Raw genomic sequence first — 18,833 nt, 5'->3', positions numbered from 1 at the left:
ACAGATGAGCGGAGAAGAGGAGTGAAAAAGATGAGATGAAGGGAGGTAGAGGAAAGAGGGGTGACCTGGTTAAATGGGCAAAAAGGGAGGGCGGAAGACAAGGGCAAAATACGGTGGGGCAAAAAAGTATTTAGTCACACACTAGTTGTGCAAATTCTCCCACTTAAAAAGATAAGAGGCCTGTAATTTTCATCAGAGATATATCTCAACTATGAGAGACAAAATAAAAAAAAAAAAAAAAAAATCCAAAAATTCAATTGTCTGATTTTTAAAGAATGTATTTGCAAATTATAGTGGAAAATAAGTATTTGGTCAATAACAAAAGTTAATCTCAATACTACTGTTATATACCCTTTGTTGAAAATGACAGAGGTCAAACGTTTTCTGTAAGTCTTCACAAGGTGTCTTCACTGTTGCTGGTATTTTGGCCCGTTCCTCCATGCAGATCTCCTCTAGAGCAGTGATGTTTTGGGGCTGTCGCTGGGCAACACGGACTTTTAACTCCCTCCAAAGATTTTCTATGGGGTTGAGATGTGGAGACTGGCTAAGCCACTCCAGGACCTTGAAATGTTCCTTACGAAGCCACTCCTTCGTTGGTGTGTTTGGGATCATTGTCATGCTGAAAGACCCAGCCACATTTCATCTTCAATGTCCTTGCTGATGGAAGGAGGTTTTCACTCAAAATCTCACGATACATGGCCCCATTCATTCTTTCCCTTACACGGATCAGACGTCCTGGTCCCTTTGAAGAAAACCCTCCCCACAGTTGATTTCTTCACACCAAGCTGCTGACCTATTGCAGATTCAGTCTTCCCAGCCTGGTGCAGGTCTACAATTTAGTTTCTCACGTCCTTTGACAGCTCTTTGGTCTTGGCCATAGTGGAGTGTGACTGTTTGAGGTTGTGGACTGGTGTCTTTTATACTGATAACAGTTAAAACAGGTGCCATTAATACAGGTAATTAGTGGAGGACAGAGGAGCCTCTTAAATAAGAAGTTACAGGTCTGTGAAAGCCAGAAATCTTACTTGTTTGTGGGTGACCAAATACTTATTTTACCAAGGAATTTACCAATTAATTCCGTAAAAATCCTAAAATATGATTTCCTGGATTCTTTCCCTAATTCTGTCTCTCATAATTGAAGTTACCTATGATGAAAATTACAGGCCTCTCTCATCTTTTTAAGTGGGAGAACTTGCACAATGTGCGGATGACTAAATACTTTTTTGCCCCACTGTAAGTACAGTAAAAGTACAGTAACAAAAAAAGAGATCATAAACTAAAAGAAAAAATGGTAGTGTAGTCACATAAGAAAAATTAAGGAATTCAGATGAGTTTAAGAGTATATACAGAGAGAACAGAACAAATTAAGAGGAAAGATAAAAGGCTTAGAGCCCAGTCTTTTCCTCCCACTAGAAAATTATATTATGTAACCCTATAATCCAGGGGTTAAGAAGAGAATTTCAATGGTACAGAACCTTGACTGGCCACTTTACCGCTGATGTCAAACATACAGTAAATCTTCTCAATGGGTGAATAATTTCAGTGCACTTTAAAAAAAAACAGTGTCTGTCACACTGAAGTGCTGCTGTAACCCTTAACCTGGCATCTGCATGGGCGACTTCTCTAACTGTATCGCACATTTGGATACTAATGAACAAAAGAAAATAAAGAAGAAAATCATTTTATACCACTTTATCTGTGTTGGTATTACACATCGTTGCCATTGATTTCAATTCATTAAGGAGCTGTGAAAAATGTTAGTTTACTACTAAGAATATTGTATGCATTGCCTTACAGCTGTTGTTTGTGTGTCTCAATGTGACCATGTGACGCACATGCACACTCACTCATTAAATCTCTATTTGATTAAATGTAGATAATAATCTTACATTATGCTTTCCTGTCAGATGCTGTGGTGTTATTTGTGCATGACTGTGCAGGCGCCAAATATCTGTGTGAATTAATAGGAAAAAAAATCAAGCATCATCCAGGTGTCCTGAAGTTTCATAAATCTAATCATATTATGGTGTAAAGGCCAAGTAAAACTTGTGTTTCACACATCTCCTTGAATCTGTATGACACCAAAGCTACAAATGAACATGGATGAATGCTAGACTTAATGCAAAGGTTGTCCACGCTTAACTAATACTTGAAGGGTACGTGATAACAGGAATAGTACAAAAATAGATTCAAATATAAATAGAAGAAACAAATATGCAAAGCCTCATTCCAAGCCAAGATACACTAATAGCACATGTCATTGTCAACTTGCAATTGACTCAAATAATGCCAATTTTCTCTGTTTTTAAATCAATTTTTATTCAGACCAGATTTTTGAATATGTTCGATGTTGGATAGTAGGACAAAAATTCCTTTCCCGTTTTCAGTTGCTGGACTTATTAAAACCCGGTGCCTGACTGATGCCTTGAAGCCCTAGGATTTGAAGCAGATGGCCGAGTGAATAAAAAATCTGGACTGAAATACTCAAAGACTTACATCAAGGCAATAGGCTTCAATTTCACTTCAAATTGAAGAGACACTCTGGATGAGTCTAAACCAGCATGTTGCATGGCACAAAGATTTATAATGGTTATTATTCTGGCACTTTTCAACATATATTATGGGTAACCGTTAACACAGGAAGGTTGTTTACTTGTGGGAAAACTATTAGGTGACTAGCGCAATAAATAGATTAACATGAAGCATAAATGAAGACAAGCAGGTCTGTTGGGAAGTAGGTATGCTGTGTTTCATCCAGACATGGCTGCGAAACATATTTTGCATTCCAAGACCCTTTGCTCAGCACAAAAATGGGCAAACAGAGACTCCAAACAGTGTCATCCTGGACGTATTTGCACCCCAAATGCTGAACTGCTGGTTATGTGTTTCTGTGTATGACGTCTACTAAGAGAGTTCACCGCCTACTAAATGTGCATGTGAAGCCATCTGCTCACAGTTGTTGACAAGGTACAACGCTCTGCATTCAAAGCAATCGCTGGAGAGTTCGAACAAGCCTCTCTCTCTCTGATACATGTCCAACTCTTCCAACTGTTTTGGGCTACATTTAGATTTTTTCTCCTTCTTAGTTTACACTGCAATAATGTAGAGTTCCCATGGGGGATTAATAAAATATTGCTTCAATTCAATTTAATTCAGTGACTGAATTTTCATAAATAACTCAAAAGTACACAGTCCATTCATGATACTGATGAGTCTCAAATGTTTACGGCATGCATAAAGCCCTCAGTCGTATAAGAAGAGCCGGTGCACTACTGTTACAGCGGTTCCGGAAAGCTCAATTTGCTTGGTCCCTCCAATTCATCAAGTTGAGCAATCAGGGAGAATAATTGAGGGCAAGCCACAGGCTAAACTATCCTTTGTTTACCCACTGTATTATTCCGGTAACTCTGTTCTGGGATGCAAATTAGCCCCAGAGGAGGCAGTTTGAGAAAAAAATAAATATTCAAGATATTTTGTTCGAGGAATAAGCATATGTATGTGTTCGTGCGGCGCTTGAAAGTTAGAAGGCATTTGCCCAAAATCACCCACCCATTCTGTTAATACATGCTCCCAGAGATGAATGCCCACACTAAACCACATAAACACATTTAAATGACTTGAGGCTTTTTCTTCTAAGCTGTGTTATTGGGCAGGAAATGCACTGACTGACAAGTAAAAACAAATCTGGGTCAGTAAGTTTCAGGACTGATTAGAAGGCAATATGGTAAGGTTTCTATTCCAATAGGCCAAACCTGGACATCTGGCAAAACAACAATCAGAAATAGCCCAGATGCTTTGTCCATGAAAAAGCGATTAAGTCTGGACTGGTTGAACCAGCTCCAGAAATGTCTTGCTCAAACTTCTTCTTCATAGCCCGTGAATCCATGGCCTAAATATCGCTTTGTACTTCTTGGCGTAGCAATAATCAACAGTTTTGTATCCCCTGCAGCCTTCAAACTTGTGTTTACCACCAGGCTCAGTGCTCCTCAGCATTCATTATGTCATGTAAAATTAACGAGTAAAACCCCATTCACAGCTGCTGCTAATTCAGCCCGCACACCAACTGTGTCGGTGGGGAAAAAAAACTGTGAGAAAAGAAGAAAAAAACAAACTGTTATATTTCTCAGAATATTAGTGATGTATATGTATGTGTATCTGTGTGAAGAAATGTATGCGTGTTGAACATGTTTTTAGTAGGTTCAGCTCACTGCATCCTCCTCTTCTGTTCTCAGCCCCAGACTCCTTACCCTCCCTGAACCTACAGCTTCCCTGTTAAAGCTCCACAGTCTCATCCTCCACCTCGGTCATAGGTTTTAATACAGCTCCATCAAAATCTCTCACCACACCAGGAAATGTTTAAATCTCCTCTGCCTTCCCTTCTTGCCTGTCTGTCTTCAGCAGTAGGGGTGAAGAGGCAGCTGCAGAGCCGGTGGGCCCAGATGCTCTTATCCTCACAATCCTGAAGGCCTGTACAAACCACCTACGTGGAACTCTACAACACCTCTTCAACCTCACCGTTGAGTCAGAAGAAGGTTCCCGTGCTCCAATATGAGAGAAAAATAAAATAAAAGAAGAAAAAAAAATCTTGTCAACAACTACTGTCCAGTTGCCCTAACATGACGAATCAGGAAAGTCCTGGAGACACTTCCTTGGCCCACCAAAATAAGCAAACAAGCACCATTCAGGACTCACTGCAGTTTCCTTTTCATCATGGGGTTGGGGTTGGAGAGACGCCATCATTTTCCTGCTTTAACAAACCCACTGTGACCTGGACAAAGTAGGCAGTGCCGTGAGGATCATGTTCTTCGATTTCTCTAGGGAACTTGTGAGTAATTCCAGAAGACATGTGGATGCTTCCACAATCACCTGGATTACTGACTACCTGACTAACAGACCACAATTTGTAAAAACAGACGGGGTTGTGTGTCTGAGTGGATGGGCAACAGCACAGCAGAGCCACAGGGGAGTGTACTATTCACGAGTCCTGTCATCTGCAGAAATACTCAGATGACTGTGCACTTGAGGGGTCTGTGGATAACAGGATGTGCACATGGTTTAGGGACATTCACCTTATTGTGAAATGTGAACATGACAAAGGAGTTGAATGGGCATTTTAGGAGGATCAATAATAGGCCAAACACTATATTCATTCTCTGAGTACTTAGGTGTTCATCTGACCACAGATTAGACTGGAGGCAACACTGACTATTTTTACATGGACCATGATACTCTGATCATAATCAGATTAAGACAAAACTCTGATTAAGAAACTGATTTGTAAACAGCAACATTTTACATAATTAAAGTTACAAACCAAGTCAACAATAATCACATTAAGGCAGCTAACGCATGTCAATCACAGTCACATTACGAAGAAATGTAAACACCTTAATTGAAATATTTTGCATCAGTAAATTCCATGAAGACACCTCTTTCCAACAAGTCTTTACCTTTTATCCTCATCCAGGACTGCTAAGATCTTTGCGAGGGTGTACAAACATTGCATAATGACAGTACAGCATTGCTGCTGGAAAAAAAAAAGAGTATCTGCCGGAGTCTAACAGCACGTACGTAGAAACTTACCATAAGAAGCTGTGCTTGAAGCTTTAGCATGATCTGAAGCAATAGTACTCAGAACGGTATACAGCATAAATACACTGGCCAACCCCTTTCTTGTGCAATTTAGTTTTCTGGAGCTAACATAAGGTGTAGTGACGAGGGTTGCCAGATCCCTAGAAAAATAAGCAACTCCCTGACAAAAAGATAGGACAATTATTGGCTTATTTATTGTTGTTGTTAATAAATGAATTAACAACTCAAATAGCCTATTCGCTACACAAAACTATATCCAACTCATTGGCCATTAAAATCATGGAATGAATTTCTAAAAATTGAAAGATGAAAGTTCCCATGAAATAGCTTATAGATCTAGTGAACTGACCATGATGAGCCAACACTTAATACTGGACAAAAGCATTTTATTAGGGGTTATACAAATGTGACAAATGAATAAGAATGGCTTCCAGCCAGTCATTTCAATGTTGAAAACACTAGTGTGGAGAAACCTTGTGGTTATTTATCATGAACTGAAAATGTATCAGTAGGAATCTGTGCAGTATCAAACATTACTGTAAGAGTCAAGATGTGTCAGGGCATCAGTTCAGGGATCAGCAAAGGGAGTGTGTGTGTACACACTGGCAGGAGTGAGTGAGAATAATATTTCACTCACAACAGACGGACACTATCCAATGTCAGTTTTTATTTAAAAAGAGGGCTGTGTGGCATGTATATTGTGTGCAGTAGATAGTTTTAAATGTTCCTACGTAATGAGCAGAAATGCACTGGAGTGATTTGCGTACGCTTCCTGCTCCGACCTTTGGTTACATTTTGAGCGTTGTTATATCGGGTGGACGTCGTACATAGAAATTATACTTAGGGCAAAGTAGAGGTGGCAGATGAATGCAGCCCAAAACAGGCTAAAGCCCCAAAAAACAAGTCCTGCAACCTCTGAAATATTGAAATAACTTCACAAAACAGAACTCCAAAGTTGCTCATAGTAAACTTAACTGACATAAGTGACATCCCATTAATCAGACTTTGCTTTTTAACATGTAAACAAAGATTATGAAGTCAGTGTTTTTTTTAAGGAAATGCATTTAAATGTCTTAATCACAGTATTATCTTAATTAGATAAAAGTCAATAATCAGATTATTGTTGTCCATGTAAATATAGCCACTGATACCATTTACTAGAGGGGACACAACATACTGTATGTCTTGCTGAAGAGTGGACCCTAAAACATTTACAGGGAGATATTGCATATATTCTATACATCTGTGGTGGAGGGTGCAGGTTCATCTGCAGCCTTTGTTGGCATAGCAGTTGTAGAGTCAGTGACTCAAAGAAACTTAAAAGAAAAAAAACAAAAATTAATTTTCACCAATAAAGGTCAAGTACTCAAAACTAAGTCCGATGACACCACCCATGACTCTTTATGTCAAACCATTCAAAAGTTATGGCAGAAAATAGGATCTATCAAATATCGACCAATCAGAAGAAGGGGCGGGGCTAATTCAGGCCAATGAAGGTCAAGTACTCAATACGGAGTCTGATGACACCACCCACGACTCTTTATCACAACCCGTTCAAAAATTATGGCAGAGAATAGGGACTATCAAATATCGACCAATCAGCCACTAGTATCACTTCCTGTTTAACATTGAAGTTTGACGCGGCGCCACGCCCACGCCCTTTCACGAAAACTCACGATTTCGATAACTTTTCAGTACGAGACGTGAAAATGGCATAAATTGCGGCAAAATTACACTATTAATTCAAAATGGCCAACTTCTTGTTGCGACATGATACAGGTGTGTACCGATTTTCGTGCATGTACGTCAAACCGTATTGTGGGGCTTGAGGCACGAAGTTTTCTAGGGGGCGCTGTTGATCCATTTTGGCACGCCCATTAATGCAAACCATTAAAATTTGCAAAATTTGGTGACTTTTGGGGCACGTTTAGGGGGGCAAAAAGGCCCTCATTTCGTCAGAAGAAAAAAAAAAAAATTCCTACAGATACTATAGGGCCTTCGCACTGTCAGTGCTGCTCAGGTCCTAAAAAAGCTGGCTGTGTGAATGGCACAGCTTTGGACTCTCTGGAGCTGACCTCCACGATGACAACACTTGAACACACACAGGGTTTATCAGAGACTACCTCCAGAATTTGGGAGTGGAGAGGATTGAATGAGCTGCCAGTAGTCCTGAGCTCAACCCCATTGACCACTTGTGGGATCAGCTTGGTTGCGCTGTTCGTGCCAGAGTGAACAACACAACAGCAGTGTGTGACTAGGCTGGTGACCAGAATGAGGAGAAGGTGCCAGGCTGTTATTGCTGTGTTTGGTTCTTCCACATGCTGCTGAGGCTCCTGTTTGTTAAATGGATAAATTGTAATATTGCAAATATATATGTCGTTTCTTCAAACATCATTCATCCAATCCACCAAACACCTAAAAAGAGTCAATGGCAAATATAAATTGTTTTGGCATTGGCAGAAAAGATTTGGCAAAATTTTCATGGGCGCAACCCACATAACCAGCGCTGCTGCTCATCCCACAAATGTAAGTGCTCGTTCCCTGGTCCCACAATAACTGCCCGGTAACATCCGAGCCATCATGGTATTACTATTATGTCTTTTGTTGATGATTCTGTAGCAGAAGAATGTGGCTGTAGCTTCGCAACAAGCCTGATACAAACCCCCACCAGCGGCTGGATTCAAACCTGGGTCTACCTTGGTATTTTGGAAGAGGAACCATTATGGAAAGAGAAGTCAATACACAGCATGTACTATCGACAGATTGAAGAAGTGGCTGACATGGAGAAATCCTACCAGGCTGGAAAAAGGCTGGTCTGAAGGACAGCATGGAGACATTAATCATGGCAGCACAATAACAGGCCATGAGCACAAGGGCGACAGGATGCATCACACCAGACAAGATCCCAGCTGCAGACTGTGCAACGAAGCCCCAGTAAAAATCCAGTACATAACAGCGGTATGCAAGATGTTAGCAGGTAAAACACACATGGAGCGCCACAACCAGGTAGCGGTTGTAGTGTACAGGGAAATCTGCACTGAGTATGGGTTGGAAGTCCCCAAGTCAAGGTGGGAGATATATCCACAGGTGGTGGAGAATGAAATAGCACATATCCTGTGATGGTGATTGATGGGGATTGATGTAGCAATCCCAAAGGACAGCAATATCAAGAAGGAGGAACATGAAAAAATTGAGAAGTATCAAGGGTTGATAGTGAATATCTGGAGTCTAGCAAATCCCAGGAACATCATAGATCTCAGTCCAGAGCACAGTACTAGTAAGAGCATAAATACTGAACAGAACCCTTAGGCCCAATCCCAATTCTCCTTCACTCGCCCTTCTTTTCTCCACTCGCACTTCTTTTCTTCCCTAAGCCCTAAAAAAGAAGGGGGAGATTTTAGGGCACTTGAGATCTAGGGCACTTGGCCCAGGTGCCTGTCCCAATTCTCCCCCTACCCCTCGTTTTCATCCCTTCCCTGATCAGGAAGCTGAGAGCCAAAAGCTGTTTTAATTTCAGCTGTAGCGCTGTTAATATGGCACTTTATTAAGTTTTAATATTTTTTCAGGTATAATGGTAACCTTAAGATCCCCAACCGGGGCTCAGTTTATCCAAATAACGCCTGTTAAGAAATTTGACCCGATGTTTTCGGAGATGAGAAGAGCCGCCGGCCCCGGGGAGCAGCCTCAGCTCACAGCCCGAGAAGAGACGTGATCGCTGGGTCAGGCTGCTCCGTCAGCCCCGGGAGAGACACTCTCTCCCGGGACGCAGCTCTGTTGAGAATCACGCCGGCTGAAATAAATCATTTAGGAATATGTTGGTTTAATAGATTAAATCTAACAGTTGTAGCTACGCCTGTTAAGAAATTTGCTCCGAAATTTAGAGATTTCTGTCTGCCGGGTCCGGAGCTTGGGTCCGCGTTAAATCGACGCAGACGCGGCGTAGGTTGCGTAACATCCGCCGTAAGATCTGCGTTGGTGTAACGCGGAACCATAAATCCCTTTATTCAGGCGTGATCTTCCGCAACTTTATCTGAAAGTGTGTAAATTACCCAGATAACAGCTGGATTACTTTGTGGTTTCTGAAGACTATTATATCAGAAACATCCAAAACAAATCTGACGAGTCACAGGATTATTTCTCTCTATTTCTCTGAGACCAGTCTGCCTGTTTGCCTTTGGTCGGCGAGTCAAATCGACGCAGAGCCTCTTTTTTTCATACCCCCTCGCTCGCCAAGTCAGCATCTGAAATCCCTCGATTTGAAGGGGCTATTCTCAGCCCCTAGCCCTCGTTATGCCCCCTCCCCCTAGGTGAAAAGAGGAATTGGGACACCACTACCTTCACGGGAACGCGCAAAAGTTAGGGTTAGGGAAGAAAAGGAGGGCGAGGGGGAGTATTGGGACGCACCCTTAAGCTCCCAGGCCTCTAGTAGAGGACCAGAGCTTGAAGAATAGCAACCGCCCACAGAGGCGACTGTGGAGTTGTTGCTTTTTTTCCATTATAGCCTGGAAAAGATTCATACAGTATATTGACCATGGACATATATAAAATAACTAGGTAAGTAAGTGTTTAGCCTCTCTTTAGACTTGCTCTCAGTGAACGAAGCAACTAACTTACAGTCAACATCCAAAACCATCTTCCTCTTCATCTCTTAACTTGTTTACTTCTTTGTCTTTACTATTATTTACTCTGTCTTCCCCTTTGTTTCACTCTTCCTTAATCCATCTCCTTTTTCCCTTTCAAGGAGTAAAGACATTGCAGATATCCTCTCTTCAGTCGCTATTGATTCACAGCTCTGCTTACTAAAATCAATAAATCACCAATTGGATCAAAATTAATGTTGGAAGAGAGAAGAAAGACCAGACAGATGCTGAATAGAACCAGATAAACTAGATCTGTGCATAAAAATCTAGAAAGAGTTAAAGGCTCTGCAAAGCTCGTGACTGAAAGAAATGGACAAAAAACAAGCAAACAGGGAAAGTCTATTGCTATTTCAAAGTTTCAAACACTTTTACAAAATAAAAAGCACAGAGACATTGTGACATTAAGGGATTAACTCGCAGCAGTGAGGATAAAATTAAAACAGACAAGAGTATAAAAGAGCCTGGATGTTTGTGTGTGAAGTGACCTGATCTTTATTGACTGGTCCAAGGAAATGGTTTTTCTTGATTGGGGAGATTGTGCTCTGTTGGAGTGAAGGGACAGAGCCACGATAGAGCCGGCAGAGCCTGACTATCTTTCTGTTACTGTAATTTAAAGCACACTTCTCGACCCCCACCCGCCACACACACACCCACCCACACACACACAGGTCTTTACCATCATTAACCTGGTAGTTTCTAATTCAGACAGATTGAGGCTGCTGTCTTATCCCTGTGGGCTTGTCTATGTGGTGTTCTTGTAATCTCTTGCAACGATAGCAACTTCCTTAACTCTTGAAACTGACATGCACACTTAAAAAAATGCCAACAAAAACTCAAGACGGGAAAGCTCTGGAAACGTGGAATTCATAGCAGATCTGCTGTGTTGGATTCCATTAAATCTCTAATCTCTTAAATCTAATGTCAGTGATATTGGTGTCTCTCACGGGGGAAGGAACGATGTCCGTCAGCAGCACAAGCGCGACAAGAGGCACAGAAACATGCGTCTGTGTAGTCAGTGAATGCCAGAGAGCCAAATGAGTGAAACTGACAAATAAAAAGAAAATGTAAACGTGTAACTTGAAGACAATCAGTGTATAAACTAAAAATATTTAAAATAAATACATCTGCTTTAATTCCCTTTTGTGTTTCATTAAGGCTCTATTATAGGAATTAGAGATGCACCAATCAGGATTTTGAGGGGCCGATCCCCGATCACCAAAGGCAGTATCTGCCGATCACGATATTTCCGATCACCAATCACAGTGTGAAATCCATAAACTCCTCAATATTGTTGTCTCAAGTACTCAACACTGACATTGTATTATTAGGTATAAAATTGAGGATATGAGAAAGTATCATGAATTGACCACTGTTTTATTGCAGGCTGATGTGCAATATTTCCCACTCTAGAGACTCTTAGACTCAGCTCACAAAGAGTAAGTGTAGCTTACTTGCTTAAGCTTTGGTGTAGTGGACCAACACAGGCAACAGTAGACATGTCTCTCTCTTAGAGTTGATACAAGTTGTAAACTATAAACCTTAGTTTTCCTTTGGAAAAAGGAATTTAATCTTAAAATAAAATGAATCATGAAAGCTTTGGGTAAGATTTAGCGATAGCATCCGCCGTGTGTGACCCAGGAAACTCTCTTTGAAGCACAAATCTTCACACTTATACACTCTAATAGGAATTACATACATAGGAATATCCACAACATTTCAGTGTCAACAAAGGTAGACTAATACATAATTGTAATTTGTAAGTGGTTGACAGGTAGTTATTTTAGATTGCTTGTAAACCTTAAAATGTCTTAAAATGTAAGGAATACTGGACCTCGGTTGGGCTGGTGGGAAAGCGGGTGGCAGAAAATTTCCCTTATTTTTAAATCAAAAACTAGACAGGTATGGATTAGTGCACTGCTCCAAATTATAAACACCACCAATGGTAGTGTTCACTTGAAACTCAAACAAAGAACTAAACATGGAAAGCTTTGGAGTAGTAGGTGTTTCACAAATCTTTATTCTTAGAGATTCCAGGGGCCTCATTTATAAAGCTCGCTTGCGCACAAAACAGGGCTTGAAAGATGCGCAAGCCACCTTCTACGCAAAGGTTGGGATTTAAAAAGAAAAAACTAACCGAAAAATGTGTGTATCCATACGCCAACCCTGACCCTCGCGCACGAACAGTCTTAAGACATGGGGAACTGGCGACGCAGGCGGTGAGGTGGTGAAATTAAGCCAGATTCATGTCATACTCTTAATGTCATCACATATCAGACTTATAATATAATAGCGCTGATCGTGTCCCTCTGTGTTTGAAGCACAGCGTCAGTCAGGACTCTGGTGTTGCTGCTGCTGCAGCCGCGGTGCCAGGACACGCCGGGAATCTCCTCGTCACCAACCGCTTCCAACTGTAGAGTGACTGAGGACAGAACAAATGAGTGCCGGGCCACTCTACGGAGCCCCTAAAGGGACTCGGATTTTTTTTAATATATAATGAGTTTTACGCGTGCGTGAAACCTTTACGCGCGCGCGTAAGCCTAAATTATGGTTCCGCGTTAAAACGACGCAGAGCCTACGCCGTAGGGTACGCGGCGACGCGCACCTATGGCGTAGGCTCTGCGTTGGTGTAACGCGGAACCATAAATCAGCCTTAAAGGTTTCACGCGCGCACGTAAAACTCATTATATATATAAAAAAAATCTGTGTCCCTTTAGGGGCTCCGTACCTCTTGGCCTCCACCTTCAAATAACACCACTTCTTTTTTTTTTTTCTGCACCATCTGTCCGTGGCACTCACGGCGTTTAGCGCAGCAAGGGTGTGCTGCCACTCACTCGCTTTATTTTATACTATTTATATACTTTTTCTACTTTTACTGTGACCACCAAATAATGTCGTTTTCCTTGCCTCCACCTCATCCACAACATCTCGATCTCAGTCTTGACACGTCTCATTCATCCTGACGCGAAGCAGAAACAGGCTGCAGGAAGCCGCTGCGCATGCTCAGCAGGCTCATTCATATGCAAAAACAGTCATGAACTACTTTGCATTACCCATTTATGGTATGAAGTGGGCGTGTAGAGGGCGGGATATGAGGCGAATTCACCTGCGCAACCTTCCAGCTGGACTGTGATTTATAAAGCGAACATTGCGTGCGTTTTATAAATCCAGATTTTTTTTTGCGCCCGCCATTTTCGGCTTTTGGGTTTACGTGCACTATGAATCCTACTCACTCTTTTATAAATGAGGCCCCAGATCATTTTAGATTTGCTTCAATTACCAATAACTTTTTTAATACAGCATAAAAAAAAAGTGAAGAGACAATTTAATCCCCTCTTTCTGTATGGATATTTTGAAAGTTGGCCTTGAAATCAAAGCCAACTGAGACACAAGCTGGACTGAAGCAGATAAATGCTACACTGACCCAATTTGAAAACATTCTCACTTCCCTAAAAATAGACAAGATCTTATAGTGTGAAGCCTCCGTGCTGGTTACTGTGGAGGAGTGTGTTGGTGAAAATCAGCAGTGTGCTGCTCCTGTCAGATCTGCTGTGATGGTGTTGCAGTGACCCTTACCTCCCAGGTGATAAGTTCCTCCTGTGGTGATGCTGAGAGGTGAGGTGGAACGCACAGCAGACATTTCCTCCCCATCTATTGTCAGCATGGCAAAGTTTTCTTTGGCAACCAAACGTATTGCATGCCACTGTCCATCATTGAGACCAGAACCTGGAAGTGTCGGAAAAAAGTCAGAGGAAAAAAAATGATTTATTTAGAAAACACACACAAAAGTTTATTTTTGGAAATTAGAGACACTGTCCGTCTGAACCATTAAAACACCTTTGTGATAACTAAATGTTTCAAATGACTAATTAATAGGGCTGTAACAATACACTCAACTCATGATTCTATATGGTTCACAATTTTTTGTTCACAATACGATTTTCTCACGATTTTTTTTTCTTTTTATCAAAATGAGTTACAGACAAATTATGACCGAATACTTGTATTCATTGAAAAACATCTTAGAGCATCTTAGCTTTCTTGAGAAAACTCAGAAACTTTGTAAAACAGTTTGTGTCCTCTTATAAAAACAACTTACATGTTCACCTTAAAAAACAAAATACATAAAAAATGTCTCCTGTCTTAAGAGGCAATCTTACAAGTAAACAGGTGTAATTCAATATCTTAAAATGACAAAATAATATAAAATCTTGACAGAAAAAAGAAGAGGTGTTCTTTCCAGAAACAGTTTACACACTCACTGCCACAAGCATTTTCTTGATTACAGCGATACCTTGTTGTGGCCTCAAATCTTTTCCAATAAAATAACCAATTGTTATGTATGTTAATTTCTTGCGCTTTTGCCCTTTTTTGGGGAAGAGGAGATACCCTCTGGTCAGGGTGGTTTGCCCCCTCGGCTATTTTCGCTCAGGAGATGACGTGTCGTTACTTTGCTTCTCACGGTGGTGGCGGCAAATATGCTGCTGCATGTTGCTCGTGTTGATGGTACATGTTAGCAGTTTCTTGCAATATTTACATGCTGTTTTGGTTTTGTCTGTCCATTTCTCACCGGTTGTATTTGTGTATATGCAGAATCCAAAATGCCGCAACACAGGTGATTTAAAGCCGCTGGATGCATCCCGAATTCAATGTTGTTGCCTAACGTCGTCATGTCTTCCCTCCACCTGTGCCGTAGGTGCGCTACGAAGTGACATCAGTCACGTGACTTGACGTCTGACTTGAACTAATGAATCACAAACAACTTTTTTTTAAGATAAGGTAACAGGTAAGGTAAAAAAAGTAAATGTATTCCACCTCTCTCTCCACCTCTCTCGCATCCGCGAATGTTTTCTGTCAACCGGTGCAATTCGTCACGCATTTGTACCGATTTTTAATAGATTCAACTACACTTTTTTAAATCAGGAACTTTACACTGAAGATCAAGCTTTTGCAGCACACACACACACACACACACACACACACACACACACACACACACACACACACACACACACACACACACACACACACACACACACACACACACACACACACACACACACACACACACACACACACACACACACACACACACACACACACACACACACACACACACACACAGAACACTTCACCTGCAAACAACCTGGTAAAAACAGAAAACGTGGACTGTAACTGCATCCACCAGGATGTGTGACTGATCATGGGTAAGAGTGTCTGGATGGTGATTTCTTTTCAGCCATGTGTGTCTATCGCTCTACGTTTACCTTCTATTTTGATACCCAACACAAGCGGAGGCCCTCCATTGAGCTTGGTGAGAGTTACTTGAACAGGGTCAAGATAAGCTCAGTGGAAGATCAACTTCCTGCATGTCTGGTGTTTATTCTCCCTCACTTATTCACATATCCAATGGAAAATACGCTCATATCGTAAGCCTCTGAGTTCTTCGTTTCTGCTCCCCTTTTTGCCCAGTCCTCCTCGTCGCTGACACCTACAAGTCACAAAGCTCCTGTGTCCATGGATCTGTCAACACATGTCACTGTAGCGTATGTGTAGATGTGTGTGTGTGTGTGGTGCATACAAGCTACACGCTCTCCTTTTCCTCCCTTCCCTTGTAGCTGTGCTCCATTAAATATGAGCGATGTTTTGGAAAGGGGCATTACTGCTGGAGCTGAAAGAGAAGCCAGCTCCCTCTCATCGTCCTCCCCTCTATAAATCACCTCTTACTGACTCCAAGCTCAATTCATTCTTCTTTCCTCCTCCTCTCTATCTTTATTTCCATTTCTGATATCTCTGCATTTAACTTTTTTCTCCTTTTATTAAGTGTCTTTTATGCTTATTCCCTTTTGTGCCCATCTGCTACAGTATCTATCCTTTTCAATTGGGTGTAGTTCACTGCTCCACTGACTGTAATACATCAATACTGAGGACAATGCAGCAAAGTTCAAGGTACGGTCACCTGCAAATCAACTTCGGCAGAGCGCACACACTCATGGATCTGCTTGCCAGTCAATAACATAACTTGGCATGCTATTTGTGTCAATACATTTTAACCATACTGATTGTGAAAGAGCGTTTGCAGGCATCTGTCCATTTGCTTCGTGTGTAACAGTGTTGGTGTGAGACTTCACTGCACTTTCACGTTGTTTTATTTCTTCCCAGAATGTACTTAAATACCCTGTATTTATAGCAGCTGGGAGCCTGCACCAATCAATCTTCATGAGCAGGGTGATTATGTGTGCACGTGTGTGTATTTGTATATGATCAAGGTGGTAACCAAATAAATTAAGGACGAGATCGATGCTTGCTGAGAGTCTGACCACTGTGTGCATGTTCAGGACATTGGAGGTTGGATATACACACCGTCAGTACATGGAATTGCAGCTGTGATAAATAGAAACATGATATGATAATGTTTGACAAAACATTTTTTTGTTGTATTTGGGAGGTTATGAATTCAAAAATAATGCCAGATAATAAAATAATGTTATTTGTTTTCTTTGAATGCCAACGACAACAAAGCAAATAGGCAGCATAGGTAGGAAGCAACTTGATAACCTCCTTCACTGACAATGACATTTCTGCCTGTTTATTATTTTGATGCAACCACCAATCATTGTGCTCCATCCCTCTCTATAACCAGCAGAAAGCAATCGAGAATTGATACTGTATAACCTCCTGTCCCCTCATCTGTTTAACATCACCTGCAATAGCTTTGAGTGATGACAGTGATATCCGTGAACCTTCTGCAGCTCACACAAACAGGCACAAGTCCCTGCTGAAACTAACTCCGCATCACACATGTGCAAATGCGTGATGCCGCTGTCTCTCATTGTCACACATCATGGACACACAGACTCAAACCATGCACGAGCCGGCTGCATGTCACAGATAAAACAAGCTCAAGTAATAACAGACAACTGAGAAGGAGCAAGAGGATTATGTAGATTTAGTCAGATAAGACTGTTTCATGGCTTTCTTTGGTGTTGTCATTCGTATCTCGTCTGATAACGAGATGACATACTGACCAGTAACTTGCCTCGTTTTGAATGAAGAGGAAGAACCTGACTCGTGTGATCATGTCATCTTACATCCACGTTTTGAGTATTTTGAAAAGACCTATATCTCTTTTCACATCAACATTTGGATTTGCATGCAATTTCTTTTATTTTTTTCGCACCAATAGAGTTGACAATAAGGAGCCATTTCCTCCTTCACTAAAAACACTAAGGTTGCTGTCAGTGAAATGGCAACATACAAAACTTTGCTCCTGATTTTTGATCATATTATAGACTGAGGTGGACCACAATTTCTGAAAATAATGGCTGTGAGAGAAAAAATAATTCTTGTTTGATTCGAGCCAACCCTCCACAGCAGGACACAAAGTGTGAGCTGCCACCTGATGTCAAGACTAGCAAAGACTGGGTCTCTCTTCATCGGCAGGTAGGTGTTTCCTTCACCTTGAGTGTTCTTATGAAACGCTGCAGTCAATAAATGTGTTTTTAACACTTATTCCAGGGTTGCTCTCAGTCTTACGACACTGAAAGAAGCACTTGTGGTGCAAATGAGGACTTTTACCTTTTTGTGGGCTTTACGACATTACTGATCAGAGCGTGAGCTGAGAAAAACCTGCACTGCTACAGTCTATATATTTTATCCATTTAAGATCAAATTCAGATGTCAGAGTTCATTTGTCAGTCATTTGAAACAACAAAAGATTTCAATATTGAAAGGTTGAAGATAAATTTGATTGTTAATATCCAGAAAATCCAGAATATTCTTTTGTTGACTAATCAGGTAATATTTTTCAGATATATTGTAATAGACTAGACATTAAACACACAATATATTCAAAACAACAATATGTACCGTATATGCATCATAAATCTAAAGAATTTTTAAAACTGTAATCAGTCTTTTTATCTGACCTGTTGCAATAAATAAATAATACAATTATATTAAGAAGAAATCATGACGTGAAGACAGAGTGAAAATATTATAAGATGAGGTTCGGTCTAACCTCTCCAATGTTGTGACGAGCAAAAAACTCACAAGCACTGAAAAGAAAAATCTGCATTTACAACAGAGCTGGAAGCCTCGAAAACTGAGCAGCAACTCCGGAAACAAAAACTGGATGAGCCTCAGAGACTGATTTCCTGAGGGTAATTACAAAATTATGTTAATTTTAGAACATTTTGGAAATGAAGTTGGGACCTTATTAGCTTCCATACTTGCGGTATAAGCAGCAGAAATGGGCATTCCTGGTTTCCAGACTTGACACCAGTGAGTAGGTGTATGAGCACGTGCGAGCAGCCCTCAGAGAAGGGCCAGATAATTCTAGAGCTGTGCCGAGAGTCAACATTTACAAATCAGTCGAGAGCCAGAGTGATTGTAATTTTTTCAGTATGAACCCCCACAACCACATTGTTGCTTTGAGGTCAGCTTACTTTATATCACTGCATTTCTTCAAGTCTAGATCTATTTTCACTGTGTTCTGTGAAAAAAATACAACAAAAACAAAACCCTTGAAGCTCTCATTTAAATTTCACAACTTTCACATAGATTTTTTTTTTCTTTATAACTTTCATTTCAATCCAATTATTT

At 40.9% G+C, this 18,833-nt stretch overlaps 1 protein-coding gene across 2 annotated transcripts in view; it reads right to left on the bottom strand.

Moving 5' to 3' along the window:
- The window catches only part of cntnap2a (contactin associated protein 2a), a 412,736-nt gene that overhangs the window by 140,529 nt on the left and 253,374 nt on the right, over window positions 1-18,833 (bottom strand). For both annotated transcript variants that reach the window (XM_061713895.1, XM_061713896.1), the window contains exon 10: window positions 13,806-13,955. In XM_061713895.1, the coding sequence (XP_061569879.1) occupies window positions 13,806-13,955 (150 nt within the window). The remainder of the gene's footprint in view (window positions 1-13,805; window positions 13,956-18,833) is intronic.

Source organism: Cololabis saira, chromosome 22 (assembly GCF_033807715.1).
Source record: "Cololabis saira isolate AMF1-May2022 chromosome 22, fColSai1.1, whole genome shotgun sequence".
In the NCBI taxonomy this organism is placed as follows: domain Eukaryota; kingdom Metazoa; phylum Chordata; class Actinopteri; order Beloniformes; family Belonidae; genus Cololabis; species Cololabis saira.
The sequence above is the reverse complement of the archived record's forward strand: the minus strand, read 5'-3'. Positions and strand labels throughout refer to the sequence as shown.